Source organism: Schistocerca nitens, chromosome 5 (assembly GCF_023898315.1).
Source record: "Schistocerca nitens isolate TAMUIC-IGC-003100 chromosome 5, iqSchNite1.1, whole genome shotgun sequence".
Classification (NCBI taxonomy): Eukaryota; Metazoa; Arthropoda; class Insecta; order Orthoptera; family Acrididae; genus Schistocerca; species Schistocerca nitens.
This window is the reverse complement of record NC_064618.1, coordinates 759,057,354-759,080,735: the sequence shown is the minus strand read 5'-3', so window position 1 is coordinate 759,080,735 and position 23,382 is coordinate 759,057,354. Positions and strand designations below refer to the sequence as shown.

General features: G+C 39.6%; 1 protein-coding gene across 6 annotated transcripts in view; it reads right to left on the bottom strand.

The window, feature by feature from the left end:
• The window catches only part of LOC126259565 (glycerol kinase), a 179,913-nt gene that overhangs the window by 64,097 nt on the left and 92,434 nt on the right, over positions 1-23,382 (bottom strand). For all 6 annotated transcript variants that reach the window (XM_049956469.1, XM_049956467.1, XM_049956468.1 and 3 more), the window contains exons 4-5: positions 16,860-17,077; positions 12,642-12,751 (exon numbers count right to left, since the gene is read on the bottom strand). In XM_049956469.1, coding sequence (XP_049812426.1) covers positions 12,642-12,751; positions 16,860-17,077 — 328 coding nt within the window. The remainder of the gene's footprint in view (positions 1-12,641; positions 12,752-16,859; positions 17,078-23,382) is intronic.

Sequence of the window (23,382 nt, the reverse complement as noted above, 5' to 3'; positions counted from 1 at the left end):
AACCCTGTATGAAATAAATTCCATTTTATTCATAGTTTAACTAAACTCAATGACCCAGTGATTAGAAATGATTAAAGCTGTATCATGATTAATGACTGTGTCCAGTAACACAATATAATGGAAAGCCAGTCAAAGACAATGTGTAGTTCAGTTAGAAATGGGGAGATGCATATTTGCCACTAATAACAAATACAGGAAACAAGCAAATGGAACATGGAGTAGACTAGAGTAACAGACATAATTCTTACTGTGACAAAAACAAAACTGAGGTGGGAGGAACATGTAGCCAGGTGTTAATTCATTCATACATGTATCGTGCTCTGTAGGTCCCATTAAGATGCAGAACCTTAGAGGATGTAGAGTGAGTCAAAGTATACATTAAAACAAGTAAATTACAGAGGCTTAATCTATACACTATGATAATTAGATAAATCACTATACTATACTGCTTAATACTATTCATGCTATGCCACTTCAATTTAAAAGAAAGCTGCTGTTGCCAGTTATATTAAATATCAGCTCAGTATCTTCCAAAGGTAGCTGAATATTTACTCAATTGGATTTGTATTTTCAGCAGAAATAGTTATCTGTATCCATAAATACAGAAGTCTTTATACACTCCTGCTTGTAGACAGTGAAACACTCAGAAGCAGAGATCTGTAACATGCCACGATAAGGAGATGTGCAGGACAGCAGAACCATAGTAAGTGATTTAAATGGCAGAGAGATGGTGAGACATACATCCAACAGCATCCTCATTTATGTGACCAGACAGGGACAGTTGGGGAAGAGCCACCGTACAAAGTGGAAACACGTAACCAAGTGCCAATATGCCTCACTGACATCACAGGGTGGAATAGAATGATTGGTATCCGGGAGGTGGGGCTGTCATTCTGTGACACTGCGGCTTGTACAGGGCATGCTGCTTCAGTGGTGAGGCTTGTGTGGAACCTGTGGAGTGAAGAAGGTTGTTCACAGTCCCAACAGGATACCGGATGACATAATGTGACAACAGCTTGAAATGACTGTCATCTTGTCCACTTGGCTCTGATAAACAGAACAGCTCCAGCCACAGTGCTGGCGCAATGTTGGAGCACTGCAACAGGTGTGAACATGTCTCCATTGATGGTTTGATGCCATCTTCTGCAGGCTGGACTGGTGGCACACCGGCCATTCAATTGACCAGAACCAACTAACATCACAGATGGCAATGGTCATGTGAATACCTACACTGACATGCTGATAGGCAAAATGTAGTGTTTTTGGATGAGTTGCACTTCAACTTGTCCTACAGTGATAGCCACACATACGTTTGACACCACTGTGGTGAACACAATTGAGCAAATGATGTTGCTGAGCAGTATAGTGGACAAATGTCAAGTGTGATGGTTTGAGACACATTGCCTATAACGTGCAATCTCGCCTCCCGCATCCTGGGGGTAATTTGAACAGCTACCATACATCAGGGAGGTTTTATAGCCCAAGGCACTGCCCCTCCTGCAGGTCATTCCACATGCCACATTTCAGCAGAACACCACCTGGCTGCATGTAGTGTGGAGTGTGCAAACCCTCTTCACAGAATGACAGTATCACTGCTTCCCTGGCATTCCCATTCACTGACATGTCACTCAACAAACATGTTTAGGATATGGTTAGTCAGCAACTTGTTCATTCATGTCATCCTGGAGCCACAGTTGATGCTTTGTGGATGCTTCTACAAACCATGTGGCAGAGTATTCCCCAGCATATTCATGTGCTCTTTGAGTCTGTGCCACAATGCCTAGTGGCTCTGATTGCAGCCACGAGGTGATGCTACTCGGTACTGAATTTCCACAGTCACAGTGCATATATAGGTCTATAATGGTAATCATTTGTGTAGTGTCATGACCCTTTTGGTGAAATAAATTTCTCTGTGATCACATCTCTCAGTTTTGGTGTATCACTTTTTCAAAGTGTAGTGTATAGTACAATATACTTGCAACACAATTTTACAATGAGCACTGCTATTTTGCATGTAGCTAACGAAACTTTTCACTTCTTGAATCTATATATTCAAATAATTTGTATCTGCAGCTCCAAATTTCTTGCTTTATGTTAGATGGGAATTTGTTGAATATGTCTGCAGCCACAGTACATAATTCCACTCTGAACCTTAGAAAAGGAGGAAAAACTTGAGTAGAAGGTATTTGTGTCATGTATTGTAGATTACATGTGTCATGTATTGTAGATCACAGCTCAACTGAAACTGGTTTTTACTGTCAGCAATATAAACTATTGAGAAGTAAATATACTGGGAAGTGACAGTACAAATTGCAAGACCAATGAAAAGTCTTTTGGAAAAAGTGTTGTTATCTACTAATATATTCATTTTAATTTTTAGGATACACTCCATTTAAAATAATACATTGAAAACCTTTCGCTCCACAGTCAAACTAAAAGCAGTTATGACTTTTGTGATTTCATCAAACATAACCTCAGTCATGAGGCATGATGTAACAACATTGAGTCTTCATCGACACTTTGATGCCCACTTGGGACAGTGCATCCCAAGTTACAAGCCTGTCTCAAGTTATCAATTAAACTCATAAACTTTTATATATTTTCTTTACTGAACTTCTGAAAGGACACATTGTACATAAATTTTATTCTTAATTTCATTGCAGAAAAAATTGATAAATTACCACACTCTGTACCTGTTGGTACCTGGACTTAAAATGATTTTATGGATGAAAATTTGGAAAAAGCAATGACACTTGTAAAAGCTGGATCACATTATAGGAAAGCAGCTGATAAATATGATATTAATAAGTCAAGAACTGAAAGACACATAAAAGGAAAAAAGACCAGAAATTTGACTGAGCATGTGTTTTAATCGAAGAAGACAAAAATATATTGATAGAGTACATCAATGTATCTTCAGATTGGGGTTTTCCTTTCACATAATTTGACATTCATTTGATAGTAAAGTCTTTTCCTGGCAAAAAGGTTGTAGTAAAGAAATGATTCAAGAATAATATGCCTGGAAAAGCGAGGGTTCTTGGGTTCCTCAAACAGAAGATAAGATTTACCGAATCCCTGTGTTGAAACATCAAGTGTTCCAGAGCAGAAGTATTGAATGCAAACATAGATGAATATTTTAAATTAGAAACTTCTTTGCCTGGTGTCTTTCCAGAACTGACAGTGAACTATAACAAAATGAATACCACTGATAAAATTATAACCATACAAGGATGTCATCGTTCAGAGGAGATAGTTGACCATTATCAGACTAGTTTGTGTGTCTCCACCACATATAGTATATCAAGCAGAAAACATGTACAATTTATGGACTGTAAGGTGACCAAAAGGTATGCCATAAAACTGAAAAAAAATGAATGGTTCAATTTTTACTCTCTTTTGCTCCCTTTTTTGTTTAGGTCTTGGTGCTTTGCCAAAAGTAATGAGGCTTTTTTTTTTTTTTACCCAGGACATTAAAAATGAAGTGGGTTGAAGTTTGAAATCAATGGAAACCCAAACATGGAGGAACAATGCCTCAAGATAACATTCCTAGATTGCTCAAGGTGTATCCTGATGGCTTAAGACAGGCTCGTCGAAACTGTGCCCCTGGGGCACTAGCACCTGTGATCGCCCGCGGCCAGTGCCCCAGGCAAATTCGTGTGTTGTCGCAGTGGCCAAGCCATATCATTTAGCTGGCTGTGCGGACCACCCACCGAGCCTCACTATGCCCCTGTACGCGCACTTCTTACGGACGACAGACCGCCGCACCAGCAGTAGTCAAAAGCATTTATACGAAACAATGCCGTTAGTCAACAGACGTAAGGCTACAGTGGATTGAGATGGATGGTCAACAGCAGCAGTCAAAAAGAAAGAGGAGCGGCGCGTCCACACTATTTAAAACTGAGTGGGAAATTAATTTCCTTTGTACTACTGTTGAAAATCATGCCAAGTATTTAGTATGTCATCGGAACCTCATGTATTTAAAAAAGTACTCGACTGAACGGCACTTTAATACCTGTCACAAATATCAGTTCGAAAATTTGTTGCAAGAGGAACGCCAGTGAAAGCTTGAAGGACTGAAATAAAATTTCAAGCAGCATCACTGTGAACTAAGTGTTTCCTATCGTATGACTCTTTATTATTTATAAAGATGACAAATAAAACTATATTTTATAATCTGATATGTCACTTAGCAATGTGCCAATAATCGAATATCAGATTGTCAGCAACAAGGAGCATTTCTTTTCAGTTAATTTTTATATTTGGGTTGCATTAAATCGCGTCGCACAGACATAAGAAGTTTCAGGTGCATGATTTTTTGCCACTTTCTGAAAACCCTTCACAAACGCTCTCTTGGGCAGCAAAGTGTCATTAAGAGTCATTCTTTGTTTTTGTATATTTGTGTTTTTATGGATAGGAAAACATATGTTGTAGTTTCATCTATGTTTTCAATTAATTAAAACACAAATATTCCAATAGATAAAAATTTATTTTGCAACCACATTTCGCTGTTCTCGCCAGCGTCTAAGGCTGCTTTTCAGAGGAACTGGGGGAAAACGCACCTAAAACTATTTTTTTGTTAGTTTTTATTTGAGTTTCAATGAATGAAACAATTAATTGTTAAAATGATAAAAGTGTTTTAAAAAACAGCATTGTACAAAATTAATTGTATGTTCTTTTTTGCTGTAGTAGGAGCAGGAAACAGGTGGGCAAAGTTTGTGCGCAAGCTACAAATGCTGGCTGAGAATTGCAAAAGCAGGGAAACCCTTTGCAGCTGGGAATCTCAACAAGGATTGCCTGGTCAACTCGGCGGCTTGTATTTGTCCAGCAGACCTCACGGAAAAATTTGAAAAAATAGCTCTTTCCCCTCAAACTGTTGCTCGCTCAGTTAAAAATATGGCCTCAGATATGAGCAGCAATTAATGGAGAGAGCGGCAAACTTCATTTCATTTTCCATCACCCTTGACGAGTCTGCGGACATTACAGACACATCTCAGCTCGTCAAATTCATTCGAGGTGTCGACGACAATCTGCATGTCACAGAAGAATTTCTCGACCTTATGCCATTAAAAGACACAACCACGAATTTGGATATTTTTCTAGCTATAGAAAACATGTTAGAGTCAGTGGGTTTAAAATGGGAATGCCTGACCAGTGTAACAACGGATGGAACCCTTGCGCTATGAGGGATACACACTGTATTTCTGAGTTTCGTCAGGTCAAAAATGGCTGAAGTTGGCTGTTCCTAATTCGCGGCAATCCATTGTCTGATACACCACCAGGCACTTTGTGCGAAGATTGTGAACATAAAAAAATGGTATGGGCGCAGTTCTTCAAATGGTTAATTATCTGCGATCGCATGGACTCACACATCGCCAATTTAAAGAATTTCTGGCTGATATTGAAGAGGAATACCCGGACATACCCTACCACACTGAAGTAGATGGCTGAGCAGAGGAAAGGTGCTTCATCGGTGTTTCTCCTTGAGGGGCAAAATAAATACCTTTTTGGAAATGAAAGGACATCCAGAAGAATTACTTTGTGATCCTAAGTGGGTGGCGAATTTGGATTTTTTGAGTGACCTTACAGGTCATTAAAATACTTTGAACATTTCACTCCAAGGCGAGAATCACTCTGTTGTTGATTTAGTGCAGTCGATTCAAGCATTAAAAAAAACTTATTTTGTGGGAAAAACAGTTGTGAGAGAAGAATTGTGGTCACTCTCCTGCACTAAACAGCATTGAAGAAGATGTGGATTTTTCAGATTATGTTCAAATCATTTGTGAATTATAAGAACAGTTTGAAAACAGATTTTTGGAGATAAGTAAGCTTCAACTGGCCTTAGATATATTTGTTCGCCCATTTTGCCTTCGGGCAGAGGACGTCTCACAAGTGCTTTAACTAGATCTAATTGACCTGCAGTGCAATATCCGCCTGAAGGACCGCTTTCTTACGTGTAAAACTTTGGATGACTTCTATAGCTGTCTTCCATGAGAGAAATATCCTCTTTTGCACAAGCACGCGGCTAAAGTTCTCTCAATGTTTGGCTCCACGTATATTTGAGAGCGCTTTTTCTCTCTTTTAAAGCTTGCTAAAACTACGAACCGTTCATTACTTGGCGATAAAAATTTGGCTAATTCTTTGAGGTTAGTAGTCTCACAGAATGTTGTTCCAAGCCTAGTCAAAATCGTTTCCTCGAAAAAGAAAAACGTGTAAAATGTTAACTGTCTTCTTTAACAAAAATGACTGTAAGAATTAAAGAGTTTTATAACCTTAATTCTATTTTTAATAAGTTTTCAAACTTGGTGAGTGAAAATTATTACATACAAAACAGCAAACTAAGCATCTGATTTCTAAACTCTGAAAAGGGATACAAAAAGCTGTAGCATGAAGTACAACAAAAAATATATACTTGTAACTACTAACAGTAAGAATGAGACTCTATATCCCTTACATAAAATTATTTCTAAAATAGAATATTTATGACTATATATTTTTCAGAAGACGCCTATTGTACATATGACGAGTGTGCTTGTGTAGTACTAATAGAATCAACCTGGGGTCAGAAAACTACTAAGCTGTTCTTCGATTCTTGTTTTGGATATTGTTTCCTAAAGCTTTGCGCAGTAATTCTGCCACACGAACATTAGTTGTTGCCTAGACAGTAAATGGTTTGCTTGTTTTACTGCTCATTGACTTCTTTTACAGAGGTGCGCCTCCTCTGTTATTTTGTTTACGTTGGATATGACCGCGGGACAGTCCAGAGCAGTGCTGTGCATTCTCACTCGTTCCGCAGCTCTCTCTCTCTCTCTCTCTCTCTCGTTCCTATGGCGACACTAGCGACACACAGTTGCGGATGGGGCGCTGAACTACACTGCCTTGTGCCCGCAGGGCGCGGGCACACCCGCCGGGTGCAATTCTTGGATGAGCCTGGCTTAGGAATTGCTCAAGGCATATCTTGACAGTGTAGGCAGCAATTGATCTATAGAAGAAAACATCAAAGGTGGTTTTGGAGGAACTGGAATTTATTCTCTCAATAAAACTGGCATGCTGAAGAGAATACTGACTGCTGAAACACAACATGAAGTTGGACGTCCACAAACTTGGAAAAAGGCCTCCACCAACTACCTGCAGGATTGTGTGCAATAGAAACTCAACCTCTGAAGAAAAGGAAGATGAAACTTAACATCTTACCTGTCAAAAGCACTGATTCTTTTATTCTCTCTGATGATTAGCAAGAGGAATTCAACCTCAGAGAATAAGAAAAGACATCTGAATGTTATATGGTTATAATGAACGTGAATGGGACATTTCATTGCATGATCAGAGTTCTGGGTTGGATGACTGCTTGTCAGATAGTGAACTAGAAGACATTGGAACATCTGTACAACTACTCATGAAGCCAAATGATGACACAGATAAAGCTTTTAGAATAGAAAGTTTATTTATTGATTCTTTTGCAGTTGCAAAATTTGAATGCCAAAACATAAGTGCAAGAAAAAAAGGCAGCTACGGGTAGTAGAATCAGAAAGCTCATCGATCAAGTGATACCCCATTGTGATGCCATCCCTAGTGAATGTGGCCTCATTAGTGAACAACACATAAGCTGGGGCATGCATGTCTGTCACTTTGATGTAGAAACCACTTCGCGAAACACATGTGCGCAGGATATTCATCGGTGCTGTAACTGCATCCTTTGGAGATGGAAGGCTTGTAAGGGCTCAGTGTTCAAAGCACACTGGACACTGCTATGAAACATTCTTAAGTCTGAGGCAGTGTCACATATGCTGGTGCTTAGATTAGTTCAATGGCATCCAACACATCTTCTCCCTAATGACTGAATGCACCAATCATAGCACGCCCTCAATAGCCCTGCCACTTCTTAATGACACATACTTGCACAAATTTTGATACAAACAAACTGTGGTGTGGTTGATGTATATCTTGGAAGTATTCTCAATAAAGGCGTCCTCCAGCTTGTCCACTGCACTCAGCTATTCCATACATTAGATGCATGTCTGTAAGCTCACAATTCATATTCCATTCCATGCTCCTCATATGCTGGCTAGTGCTTGACTGAGGAAATCCTCTGTTCCCAATGAGTACTCTCATCTACAGCACTATCTAGCAGCATTCCCCTCCAGTACCCTCACATATAGCACCACCTAGTGGTGTTCCCTTCCAGTGCTTTCATATACAGCATCAACAAGCAGCATTCCCCTCCAGTACTTTCATGTACAGTATCACCTAGAGGCATACAACAACGTTTGCAGCTATGGGTTGCTATGCAATTCTCAATCCTTATGACATGACCCACCTCCCCTACAAATTTGTCACATTGTATTTGGGATACCTTGTATATACAATGAGAAGTCCAGGCCGGAATAACAACATATTGAAAGGATAGATTGCTATTCGCCAGTAGAGGAGTCATTGAGATTCCAGGCAGACAGAATGAAAAGACTGCTAAACTTTTAACTTTCAGATCAAGTTCTCCTTCAAAAGCAGAAAAAACACATTACTCTCATAACAGTATGATATACACGTGCATGGTTAATGTCTATAGCAACTTGGGTCCTATGTAGGCTGCATGTACATCTGCTGAGAGCAGCAATCTGGCATGGATGGTGGGGGTAAAGAGGAGGCATGTGGCGGAGAGGGGGAGGGTTAGCAGGGTAGGGGGAGGATGACAATGTGCAACTGTGCGAATGAGCAGGGACATGGTGGGGACAGGATAGGGCTGCTAGTAGAAGATTTGGGAGGCAGTCCGGGGGAGAGGGAAGAGGAGAGGTATAGAGAAAGGAAATGACTAGTGTATTGGTGGAATACAATGCATGTGTATTGTTGGAGTGAGAGTAGGGAAGGGGGGTGGGTAGATGAAGGACAGTGACTAATGAAAGTTGAAGCCAGAAGGGTTACTGGAACATAGGATATACTGCAGAGAGAGTTCTCATCTGTGCAATTCAGGAAAACCAGTGTTGGTAGGAAGGTTCCAGATGGCAAAGGCTGTGAAGCAAACACTGAAGTCAAGCACATCATGTTGGACATATCGTTCAGTAAATGGATCATCCAGCTGTCTCTTGGGCACAGTTCAGTGGTGGCCAAGACAGTTTGTTGTTAGTTGTCATGACCCCTTAAAAAGCTGCACAGTTGTAGCTTAGATCACAGAGCTGCCTTCACAGGTAGTCCTGCCTTTGATGAAATAAGAGATGCCTGTGACAGGACTGGAGTAGATGGTAGTGGGAGGATGTAAGGGACAGATTTTGCTTCTAGGTTCTATCATAGGGATATGAGCTTTAAGGTAAGAAGTTGGGAATAGGTGTGAAGTAGGGCTGGACTAGGATATTGTATAGGTTCATTGGGTGGCAGAATACCACACTGAGAAGGGTGAGTGGGTAAGGTATTCCTCATTTCAGGCCACAATGAGAGGCAACCAAAACCGTGCTGGAGAATGTGATTCAGTTGCTCCAGTCCTGGATGGTACTGGGCCATGAGAGGAGTGCTTCTTTATGGCCAGACAATGGGCATTTGGGAAGTGGTAGGTGACTGGAGAGACAAGACATGAGAGATCTGTTTTTGGACAGAGTGGGAAGATAATTTTTGTCTGTGAAGACCTCAGTGAGACCTCTGGCATATTTGGAGAGTGACTGCTCATCACTACAGATGCGAAGGCCATGAGTAGTTAGGTGTATTTTCATGGTATGAAATGGGTGGCAGCTGTCATGTTGGAGGTATTGTTGGTGGTTGGTAGAAGAATACCCAGCATATAGGAGGATAACAAGAAAGGGAAAAGGCTCCCTAGACTCTTCGAAGCATTTCAGTTAAGATTAATGTCAACATACTTCCAGAAACTGCCAAGAAAATCAAAGACTTGGATATCTCAAAATGCCAACTTAGAAGAATTCCAACTGGGCCATGTGACAATAACCAGGACAAGTACCAGAGGGATAATCACTGTCAAGATGATCAGAAATTTTGAATTCAACTCAGACCAGTGCCTTTCCAAAATCAAAATCTGCATCCTCCCACCAAGTAAAAAATGACCAGATATGACACTAAATATATGAAGCTCACTTAAAAAAAAAAAAAAATCTGAGAATAAATCTATACCACTGGCCAACCCTGGCAAGGCCTTAGCATAAGGATTAACAAAGTTGCAAAGAAGGAACTCAGGCTAGCAAAGAAGAAATGAGCAATCTGATGGAATGCAGAATATGAGGACATACTTGTGAAGAGATCAGAGCAATGAAAAGAAGGAAATGTTCTGGAAAGATGGAACATCTGGAACAATTTAAGCAACAAAGAAAAAAAATGTCCCAGATACTTCCCAGAATACAATTAACATTTGAAAAAGTGCAGTTTCAAATCTCCAGAAGAACTTTACCAAAAACAATTCCAGTGATTTCTCCCACGCTGTTAAGAACAAATTTTGAGGGTATCAAGTGTCAAAAGTCAGTTTCAGAAATGAGTGGAGTAAAATGAGATTGCACAACCAAGAAAAAACTAAGAGATCCTTGTCACATATTTTTCATAATCTCCTCAACTGCCCAACTCCAACCTCCAAACTGAATCTTTGGGCACCACACGAGAATCCAAGAGATGATATACTGCCAAAGAAGGAAGAAGTTAAAGGAGCCATTGAAAGCCTTAAAAACAAGTTTCAACAATGGCAGGAATGTTGAAATGGGCAGAACCAAAAATTCTAGATGACCTACAATGAATCTTTGAGACACTATGGGAGATCAAGAAATTACCAGAAGAACAGAAAATAGCACTTATTGACCTGCTTCATAAGGCATGGAACAAACATGACACTGACAACTATAGAGGTGTATCTCTCCTCCTGGTCACCTATGAAATCCATCAGAAATACTTCTCAATAGAAAAGAGGTGACTATCTAAACAGCTAGAGGAGTAGGGAAAAATCTGAAGGAATTAAAGGCAACTGCCTGGTCTTTTCAGACAACATTGCAATGCTCTAGGAAAGTCCAGAAGAAGTGAACACCCAAATCAACCTCCTGAAAGGGAATTCCGGCAGAATGGGGCTGAGGATCTCGATAGAAAAGACCGCATTCATAATGAATGAGAGATATAAGCTGAACTTCCTTGAAACAAAGATAGGTCAAATTAGGAGGATTAAGGAATTCAAGTACCATGGTGAAATCATACAAGAAAATGTAATAGACACAGCTGCAATAGGCAATCAGATCTCAAGAATGGAGAGAGCAAAAGGGCTAACTAAACAAGTTGGAGGTATTGAAAAGCAGAATCCTACCAAAAAATCATAGGTATGACAAGACTAATGTTAGATGGAAACTGAGGAGCAACAAGGAAGTGGAAAGAAGCAGAGAGTATCTCGCAGAATATGAGGAAAAGGCGGCTGGTATTTCTGGACACCTGTACAGAATGGACAAAAATAGACTGTCCAAATAAATATCTGATTGCCTTTGGAACTAGAAGACAACCAACACATGGAATGAAAAAAGCTCAGAGAGACCTTGAGAGGTCCAACACCCCAGAATCCCTCCCTCGTTTTAGAATGGGAGATGTTTTGAAAAAAAAAAAAAAAAAAAAAAAAAATACAAAGTTGGAAGTATCTCAAGTTGAAAGAAGAACTATAAAGACCAGAAGAACATGGACAGAATAACAAGAGCAACATCAAAGCTACCATACAAAGGAACATTGGAAACAGACAAAATTCTGGACAAAGAGAACATAATGAGATGTAGTGTGATCTTAAATGGCAAAATTCACCAATTAAAAATAAATAAAAGACAGGAATTTTTCTAATAGCTCACAGATTTCCAATGAATACTTTTGAGAGGTGTAAAAAATTAATTTTTATAATACCTGTGGCTTTGAGAATTGGAATGTTTGTGTTGTTGAGTGGCGCTAAACAAAATATGTTTACCATTTTAATTCTCTAACCTAGATGATGATGATATTTAGTTTGTGGGGTACTCAACTGCAAAGTTATCAGTGCACATACAAATTCCCAATCGTTTCACTGTCCAGTCTCATCACTTTCCTGAATGATGATGAAATGATGAGGACAACACAAACACAAGTATCTGGGTGGACAAAATCCCTGACCTGTCCAGGAATCGAAACTGTGACCCAGAGGCAGCAATGCTAGCCACTATACCATGAGCTTTGGACACTCTAATTACGTTAGCATATTCAAAGCAGTTTTTACACTCTTGCAATGGAGGGTGGAGCTGTGTGGAAGCATTGACTTCAGATTAAGATGCAAATTTGATTTTATTTGTTCGCTGGATTGCAGGCACATCTTACTGCTGTATCTTACTGCTGTTATGTTTACTCTTTGTTTTTATGTTTGAAAAGTTCCTTGCTCAGTTGAGTTCTTTACAAGTCTGTAAACTGCACAAAATAAAATAATGAAATTGAATATTGCTGACTCACTGAACTAGTATTATCAAATAATGGAACATGACTACAAAGTCTTATGTATTAACATTTTCTGTAACTCTAAATGGTATTACAACAATTTGTAAAAAAAATGTCATTTTTTTCATTATTTAAGCAACCTTTTCATTTAAAACTTCAAATGCAACCTGAACTGCAAATCAAATGACTTAACAATATTACATCACAAGAAAATACATTTTATTCACTTTACACACCTGCTTAATTCAGGATCCCACTTTAATGTAGCTATGTTCATTAACATTGTCCGGGAGGCATTTGTGACATCAGTTAGATGCAGACCACCATTACTACCACCAGTGAGATTCTGAAATTATTCAAACAGTACTTCTCAACTGAATCAAAGACTTCTTGCTGAACGATAATGAATACAACATGTCAGGCAGTGTTCTATGTTTTAACTTTGGGAGATATAAGTGAACAAATAAAAAATCATTTTATATGAGGAGTAGGCATGAGAAAGTGTTGAATAGGAAATTCATTAAAATGAGGGACTTAGCATCCATCATCACTTTATTTTATGGTACAGACCACCAGAAAAAGTTTAGGATTACTGTGTGACATGGACTGGGCAGGTACACAATTATTGAAATATCTAGTAAAATCATTCAGTCTGGAGATCTCTAGATGAATCCTGTTATCTTTAGCTGAGTGTATGCTGTAATGGAATTTCTTGACAGATTAAGAACTGTATGTCAGACAAGGAGTTGAACCAGGACTCTCATATTTTGTAGACCATCCCCTAGTTAGCTATACAAGTCTAATGACCACACTCAAAGCTTCAATACGTCAGTAATCCCTCTTCCTTTTCCCACAGTCCATGGAGGTTAGGCTGCCAAAAATAACTAAGCCAATGATGTAGGAATTATTTTGAGAATGAATCAATAACTTTTACAGTGGAACGTATACTCCATGCTAACTTCCTGACAGATTAAAGCTGTGTGTTGGACAGAGACTTCAATCCAGGCCTTTGAATTTTGTGGCAAATTCCCATACCAGATGAGTTATGCATGTGAGTCTAAGAACCTGACTGCAACATCTAAACTGCCAGTACCTATCCACTACTTAGCATTTATGATAAAAGAAATCAAATCAACAGCAGATGCTGCATTAATCAATCATTAATTTCCTTAATTATAAAGTCTATAGACCATGTAACATTATTATGAAGAAATGAAAGTAATACAAGTATCTGTTTTGTCTTGATCCCCTTTTAACCACAAATGTCTCAGATAGTTGGCAAATGAGTATCTGATTCTCATGACGTCATTTTTTTCTAACAACAGGAACATAGTTACATAAAGTCCCTATTATTGTCAGCAGTGCATTCACAAGAAATGGAACAGTAGATCAGTTTTGAAAACAATGGGAGAGGAACTGGCAGTATCTTTCATGGAGCAGCTATACTGACACTCCTGTAAATACCCTAAGAAAGCATAAAATACATACAGGAATAACGGTAGGCTGCAAAATATATCTGACTTTGGTCAACAAATTCTGTTAAATTATTTTTACTTTGCCCCTGCTGTATCACAATGGCAGAGCATAGTGTGTTGTGGAGCAGGCCAGTCTGCACACTGGATGATAATGATAAACTGTAGTGGAATTAGAATTTACATTAGAGCATCCTTCTCTGAATCAGCACCCAGACTGGTGGCAGAGCAATGTGTGTCCTTGGGACTTGCTGGCACTGTTTCAGCAATCTCTGGAGGATGTTATCCTGGAGTGTCTGGCTCATGTAACCATAGCGTCTGGCTGGCAGCAGTTTGAGCTGGCAATTGGCGTAGACTGTACAACAGGCCTTGCTTCCAACGATGGAGAGTGCATTTTTATCAGAGAGCTCAAGTAGACACTGAAGGGGTGTGCTCATGTAATCTCTCAGCAACTCTGCACAGTGTGAATATGAGCAACACCAAAGTCTTTCCACCAAGGAAGGGCAGAAATGTCTATGACTACTTACAGGCAGTAGCTGGCGGCAGCAGCAGTTAGTGCACCTCCCAAAGTCTGTGACAGGCGGACAGTGCACCAGACACCATCAGCTTGGCTCAGAAAGCCAGAGGCAGAAGTCTTCAAGTCTTCTCATCGGTGGTTGCGAGATCAGCAGCTCACATCAGCCAAGTAAGGCAGACCAGACAAGCAGCAGTCTCAAAGACGGAAGTCATCTTGGCAAACGGTAACAGCACATCACAGGTTCAGCTTCGTAGGCAGTGTAATGCAAGGTAAAAGATGGAGACCAAACTCGAAAGCACGAATATTTATTACTGCTTATCTGATGCAATGACATTACGTCTGGCTGGCAATGACCAAGTGTAATGTCCTTTCTGGGACTCATCAGTGCTCTTCACCAGCCCTCTATTTTGCAAGAAAGGGTTTGAGGGCTTCACCTTGTTACCTTTCAAGCAGTGGGCTGATAGGCGCTCTTGTGGAACTTTTACTCTCTCTTACAAAATCGAGCTATGCTGTTAGAATGACAAGATGCCTTCTGCTCACTGGAGTCATGTTGCTGGCCCCTCTTGCTCAAGTGAGCTGAGGCTATATCTTCTGGGTTTGTCCTGCTTTCCACAATACTGGCTTTCTGCATGTTTGTTGTTTTGACTGGGGCAGGTGGCACTGGCCTCACTTGGCTTAGTTTGGTGCTTGTTGGAGAAGACTCAGATAATTTTACATTTGCCCATAATACATTTCTGTTGTGTAACACTTCATACATAAATTAGGTAACAGTTGTTTATATTTCTCACAATTTATATTTTCTATCAGGAAGCCTGATTTCCACTCTTAATGCTGATTGTTCTTCACCTAAGTGTGTGTATTTTTTCCTGTCAAATGTAAAATGTCATTTTGCTGTTTCCATAACCAGCATTAGTTCATGTCATACCATTTTCCCTCTCTCTAGCCTGAAAGTGACTTCCATTATTCCATTCCCCCTTCTTATTGAAAGCTTTTCTCTGACATTATCAAACTGTTTTCTTACTTATTTTCACTTATTTTTCTTATTATTAAAAAAATCAGCTACTGTAAGCAGGCAATTACTTTGCTATTCATATGTACCCTTGGCAGTAATGTTCAATATGTATCTTTATGCTGTCATCACCATCATTGTTGTCATCTTGGAGAAATTGTTTCCGTTGATAAGCCTGTTACCATTTCTTCATTGCTGTATGTATCTTTTACAAGTATTACCTTTTACTTTCCAGTTCTTAAACACACACACACACACACACACACACACACACACACACACAAATAAATAAATAAAAAAACACTGTTTGTGTGTATGTGGGGAGGAGGGTGTGTGAATGCATGTACACTCTGTTAAAGCTTGTGATGTAAGTGAGATATTAAGAATTAATGTGCTGACTGATACCAATATATAATGAACTATTTGATACCTCCAAATGTGTGATTGAAATATTGTCTTTCTATTATGTCAAATAATAAATATCATTAATAATTTAATTGGACAGATACAAAATCTACTCACCAAGTGGCGGCAGAATATACACATAGAAATTTTTTTATCTATACAATTAAATTTCTTATTTATCCAATTAAATTATTTTGTCAATAATTGATTGTCTTTGTTGTAATAAATATCATTAGATAGTTAATGATTAGTAGTCTAGTTTGAATCTAAAACACATTTTCATATTTAAATGTAGCAGTTAATGCTGTATTCATAATGTGAAGATCACTGTTTAAAACAATGATGTTCTGCATGCTTTATGATAATAATCAGACGGTTTGGCAAAACAATGTTGCAGCTTTACAAAACATTTTGAATAATTCTAGCTTATATGTGGACAGATCTTGAATACCAATACTGGGTATTAAATCAATACTGGAATGGATGTATAAAATTTAAAAAAATCGGTAGTAAAAGTACAATTTGCAATATGAACAATGAAGTAAAATTTTTGTTGAATAGTACAACCAGTCTGCACATTTTTCTTGTGTCTTTATTGAATAAATGGAATTTATCATTAGTGGCAAGTTATTCATTCAAGTGTAATAACCCAGATGAATAAATCTTGCAGTCAAGATACATTGGGGTTATATACCCAGAAATTCAATTTTTAGAATTTAACATTGCTATTATCATTGCTGGTATGTGGTGTTCTATTTTAGGTCTGATGTTATTATTTCTTTTCTTGGATATATTACATGGGCCTGTTATGTGAGAAACTGAACCAAGATATCTGATTAAAAACATGCATACACAGAAGAAATAATTACTGCAAGCACATATCACAGGTGGGTAAATGAATTATACTCATCTGTCTGAAGGTCTATATGCCATTCATAAGTTGAAATATTCATAATAATATCTCACATCATTGTTACATGGAAAAAGTAGAAAAGAGAAATCTGAACATCAGATATAGTTTATAAGTAGTATCTAAAGCAAGGGTCCATACCCATATAAGCCATGAATCTATGGTTCCAAAACAACATCGATTGCCTTTTACTGCATCTTTAACTTCTTGGATATTTTCCATAAGCCATCTCATTTTCAAAGCACTGAAATAAGGACTTAGTGGCAGACCACATAACTGTTTTAGGCAATTCTTATTCTTCTTGGGTACTTTGGATAATAATTCATCTACTGTGGAAGTTGTGCGCATGTCTAACCATACTGTAAAATCAAATAATAATTATACATTAACAGAGCTGGAGACATTTCATTACATCTGTTCAGATAAAAAGTTTATACAGATATGTTCAAAAATGCCTGATATAAATGCATGGTATAATACTGCTACCACAGAGTGACAGTTTTAATTTAAATATATGCACATAAAAAATAATACGTAAAAATAATTATCTGTGTCAAAATGCAGAAAATAGGGTCAAACATGTACAATAACACACATAAAAAAGAAAAACAATTACTTACTGGCTTTTATGAGGACAGGTTAAAAAGAAAAGTCAATGCTTTTAAAAGAAACTTTTTATTGGGAAAACAACATTATATGTAACATAATTTCTCTATATAATCTCTGCCATTCTCTATGAATTTGTTTCATCACTTGACAAGTGTCATAATTTCATCCTGTAAGTAGCTTTGTGATACAATTCATGCCAATTCTTGCACTGTCTACAGACCTCATCATCTGACAAAGCTTGGGATTCGTGCAGGTAATTCTTCATCTGATCAAATTGGTGAAAATCACTTGAAGCTAGGGCAGTACTGTATGGTGAGCTCCCAAGCAGCTCAAACCAATATTTCTGAATGCATTACATTGTTTTCCCAGCTGTATGAGAACAGGCATTATCCACAAGCAAAATCACACATTTTGAAAGCTTTTCTGTCCTCCTTGGTTTGATTTTGAGTTTCAGATATTGCAGTAGCTCACAGGAGCTACTGTTATTAACTGTCTGACCCTCCAGAGTGAACCTTACATACCCCAAAACATTGCCATCATCAACTTTCCTGAAAAAGCTTGGCTTTGAACTATTTTCTGTAAGTGCAGATGCCTTTTCTCACAACATGCTCTCTTGCTTACTCTGTGGTTCATAGTGACGAATCCACATCTCATAAATGGTTACTATACAGCTGAGAAAGTATTCACCTTTCTCTTCAAAATGCCTTAAATGTGGTTTTGATACTACCATATGTATATACGTGGCGTCTGTTCTTTTGGACTTATCCGTAAGAGCAGGCACCATTTTTTTTTATCCAGCATCCATTACTAATTAAGACACAAAGGAATTACAGATCTTTGCTGCAAGTGGGCATTGATTGAAATCAATGGGGAAAGTTGAAAATTTGTGCTGGACTGGGGTTTGAATCTGGATCTCCCGCTTACTAGGCAGATGCTATGACCACTGAGCCATCCAGACACAGTGGTCATTGCAACTGGACAGGCTGCCCTAGCTCACTTCCCATCAGACCCAAATTCTCAACTTATCCAAACACTTTGAATGTACCGAGCGAGGTGGCGCAGTGGTTGGCACACTGGACTCACATTCAGGAGGACGATGGTTCAATCCCACGGACATCCTGATTTAGGTTTTCCGTGATTTCCCTAAATCGCTCCAGGCAAATGCCAGGATGGTTCCTTTCAAAGGGCACAGCAGACTTCCTTCCCCAACCTTCCCTAATCCGATGAGACCGATGACCTGCTGTTTGGTCTCTTCCCTAAAAACAACAACAACGCTATGAATGTAGTACCCCTTGCCCATTATCCTCATTACTTGTGGCATTTTGCTGTTTCCTGCAAGAGTTCAAGCCTGGTGTGCATCTGCACTGAAGGGAAAAATATATCTAAAAACAAAGATGATTTGACTTACCAAACGAAAGTGCTGGCATGTTGATAGACACACAAACAAACACAAACATACACACAAAATTCAAGTTTTCGCAACCAACGGTTGCTTCATTGGGAAAGAGGGAAGGAGAGGGAAAGAAGAAAGGTTGTGGGTTTTAAGGGAGAGGGTAAGGAGTCATTCCAATCCCGGGAACGGAAAGACTTACCTTAGGGGGAAAAAAGGACAGGTATACACTCACGCACACACACATATCCATCCGCACATACACAGACACAAGCAGACATTTGTAAAGGCAAAGAGTTTGGGCAGAGATGTCAGTAGAGGCGGAAGTACAGAGGCAAAGATGTTGTTGAATGACAGGTGAGGTATGAGCGGCGGCAACTTGAAATTAGCGGAGGTTGAGGCCTGGTGGGTAATGAGAAGAGAGGCTATACTGAAGGGCAAGTTCCCATCCATGGAGTTCTGACAGGTTGGTGTTAGTGGGAAGTATCCAGATAACCCGGATGGTGTAACACTGTGCCAAGATGTGCTGGCCGTGCACCAAGGCATGTTTAGCCACAGGGTGATCCTCATTACAAACAAACACTGTCTGCCTGTGTCCATTCATGCAAATGGACAGTTTGTTGCTGGTCATTCCCACATAGAAAGCTTGTACATTATTAGATAGGCAGGTCAGTTGGTAAATCACGTGGCTGCTTTCACACGTGGCTCTGCCCTTGATCATGAACACCTCGTGAGATAAGCCTCTACATCCTTACATTTGTCCTCTAGCCATCCCTGCTTAGCCATTTTGCACTTTCTGTCAATCTCATTTTTGAGATGTTTGTATTCCTTTGTGCCTGCTTCACTTACTGCATTTTTGTACTTTCTCCTTTCATCAATTAAATTCAGCATCTCTTCTGTTACCCAAGGATTTCTACTAGCCCTCGTCTTTTTACCTACTTGATCCTCTGCTGCCTTCACTACTTCATCCCTCAGAGCTACCCATTCTTCTTCTACTGTATTTCATTCCCCCATTCCTGTCAATTGTTCCCTTATGCTCTCCCTGAAACTCTGTACAACCTCTGGTTCTTTGAGTTTATTCAGGTCCCATCTTCTTAAATTCCCACCTTTTTGCAGTTTCTTCAGTTTTAATCTACAGTTCATAACCAATAGATTGTGGTCAGAGTCCACACGTGCTCCTGGAAATGTCTTACAATATAAAACCTGATTCCTAAATCTCTTTCTTACCATATAATATAAACTATCTGAAACCTTCCAATGTCTCCAGACCTCTTCCATGTGTACAACTTTCTTTCATGATTCTTAAAACAAGCGTTAGCTATAATTAAGCTATTCTCTGTGCAGAATTCTAGAATTCTACCAGGTGGCTTCCTCTTTCATTCCTTATCCCCATTCCATATTCACCTACTACTTTTCCTTCTCCTCCTTTTCCTACTATTGAATTCCAGTCCCCCATGACTATTAAATTTTCGTCTCCCACCACTATCTGAATAATTTCTTTTATCTCACCATACATTTCATCAATTTCTTCATCATCTGCAGAGCTAGTTGGCATATAAACTTGTACTACTGTAGTAGGTGTGGGCTTTGTGTCTATCTTGGCCAAAATAATGCGTTCACTATGCTGTTCGTAGTAGATATTTTTTTATTCATTATTAAACCTACTCCTGCAAGCACCCTCCATAAAAAACACAACCACACCACGTTTCCTTCTCTTCTTTTTCCTACTGTCGAATTCCAGTCACCCATGACTATTAAATTTTCGTCTCTTCCTCTGAATTGCCATCGGATCGCCACATGGTGTAAAATGATTGTCCCACCTTATCCAGCAACAGATCTCCCATGCTTTGTCTGCCAAGTCACATACCAATGCCCATGCCTACTAACTGGCCACAAAGGGGTGCCCCCTTGTGATTCACTACCACCTACGACATATGCAACTCAATCACATTCTGTGCCAGGGTTTTGACTACTTCTTGTTATATCCTAAAATGAGAAATATCCCTCTATCACCACCCAACCTATGCAATATAATTGTCCACATCATTCCGCACCCCAACAACTCATATCCCTGTAGCAGATGTAGATGCATAACCTGTTCCACACATCCTCCAACTACTATCTACTCCATTTGTCACAGGCATGTCTTACCCTGTCAAAGGCAGGGCCACTAGTGATAGCAGCCATGTGGTCTACCAACTTAGCTGCAAACTCTGTGTGGTATTCCACACAGGCATGAGCACTGACCCGCTGTCTGCCTGCATGAATGACCACTGCCTAACTGTGGCCAAGAGATGACTGGACCCTCTAGTCACCAAGTATGCTGCACAAAATTGTGTGCTTGACTTCAACAACTGGTCCACAGTCTACCCCACACATCTTATTTAACCCCCGCCCCAGTCAAAAACATTGTTCACTGCTTTCGGACCTCAGCACCTGGAGGAAACAACAGAGAGAGAGAGAGAGAGAGAGAGAGAGAGTGTATTACGTCTGAGGCAGAACTATGTCTACTAGCTTAGCCTAATTTTAAATGTGACTAATCACCACTCAGTGCTTTCTCTGTGTGGTGAGCAATCTATTCTCATATTTAATTAACAGATTCTTGATTTCTCATAGATAAGGGTAGCATTATCCCTCAATTGTTCACTGATGGAGCTGATCTCTACAGGAATGTATGTATCATCACTGGATGATTGTGTGGAAATGTAGAATGACTTACACAGTATGCCAGGATGGTATACTGAATGTGGGTTAATAACAAAATGTTCAAACGTGTGTAAATTCCTACGGGGCCAAACCGCTCAGGTCATCAGTCACTAGACTTACACAAAATGTTCAAATGTGTGGGAATTCCTAAGGGACCAAACTGCTAAGGCCATCGGTCCCTAGACTTACACACTACTTAAACTAACTTATGCTAAAAACAATACACACACCCATGCCCGGGGGGGGGGGGGGGCCTTGAACCTCCAGCAGGAGGGGCAATGCAGCCTGTGACAGGACGTCTCAAACCATGTGGCGATTAATAGCAGATAACACACACAACAAAGGGAAATAATCCAGTAGTATCTGATTATAAGAAAAGTGGTTAACTTCTGCAACTTGTCACATCCCTTAAACAAGTAAAAGCGATACTAAAAAGAGGTATGAAATGAGACAAACCCAAGGCACCAGCCATTCTCACAGCACAGTCATATGCCCAATCTGGCAGTTGACACCAGTACTGGTGTTCCTTTCCATAACAGCAGACCACATCACCAGCAGCTATATAGTGACTTGCAGCATTGCAGCAAGGTGACAACTGGCATACTGACCCAGTGGGAAGGCCACAGTACGTATGGCGCCTAGTCACATTTACATCATGGCGTTGCTAGCTCATGGAGCTTGCTCATGATAGTGGCCCACTGTATTAGGAGGACAGGATGAATGCTGTTGCCACCAGTGTGCAACCTCAGTGGAGAGGTGCCAGTATGAAGATGGCTAGCAGGAAGGCACAGCAACTAGCAGCTGTCTAAGAGGGCAACCAGCTGGATGAGGCAGAGTGGAAGTTCGTGCAGCAAAGCAGTGAAAGCAGTCTGGTGGAATCTGTGGTCTGGACATGTGGTGGCATGCTGTCCAGATGGGGCATCAGTTCTGGTCTGGACAAGCAGACAATGCTCAGTTTTGTGGATCCAAGGAATGTGGTGCTGCCAGGATACAAGTTGTTATTAACTGCAGCATGTGCTCAGCTATGACAGTTAAAGGAGGCTGCGCCAGTTCTGTTCAGTGCAAACCCTGTGCTGATGACTGTGTCTGACTTGGGCAATTTAAATTGTGGAAGGGGTCATATTGCCAGTACAATGCAGTTGCTGTAGGGCATAGTGTATTAAACTCTGACAATCTATATTTTATTGCTTATTGTGCTGTACAAAATTTTGATCTTGTTTTACTGCTGGCCCTGACTGAAATGCTCTCTCAGTTATTGTGGATTGTGGTTAGCAGTGGGTAACTTTGTTGATGTTTTATTAACCAAGCTGTGTTCTATAATTTACAGTTATAGTATATTGCTTCATGCCCTTTATCTGTAAAACTGAAGATATTCTGAGGGGTAGAAGCTTTACCATATGTTATAAAGTATTGAATAGTAAGATAGTATTTGTAAACTGGGCGCTGGATTATTTGCTTATGACCATCTTATGCATGAACTCTGATTTGGTGAATTTCATTAATAAATGTATGTAAAACTTGTTAAAGACTTATGCCATCACAGCACTCCAGCCACTTCCCACTCTCACCGTTTCCTGTGCCACACATGGAAGCTGAATGGAAATCTCAGATTTGATCTAGTAAATTGCAATACATCTGTAAAGGAAACTACATATATACTGATGCCACTAATCCTTATGTTTTAGTTTTTCTAATTAATTTACACATTGTGATGCATTAATCCCATAATGAAGGAGAGCCTTCAGGGATGTGGAATGAGTAGAGCTACACATCAACAGGCACAAGTGCCCTCTGCAGGTTACTTATGTAAAGTACACTAAGAAAAAGCTACAGTTAGTGCAAATAAACTCACACTGATACTTATGGGAATTAATTTATATCAGCATACTACGTGGAAGACAGGTACTATGAAAAAAGCAATTGCTCCTCCTCTGACTCTAATCAATTGCTGTTTTTATC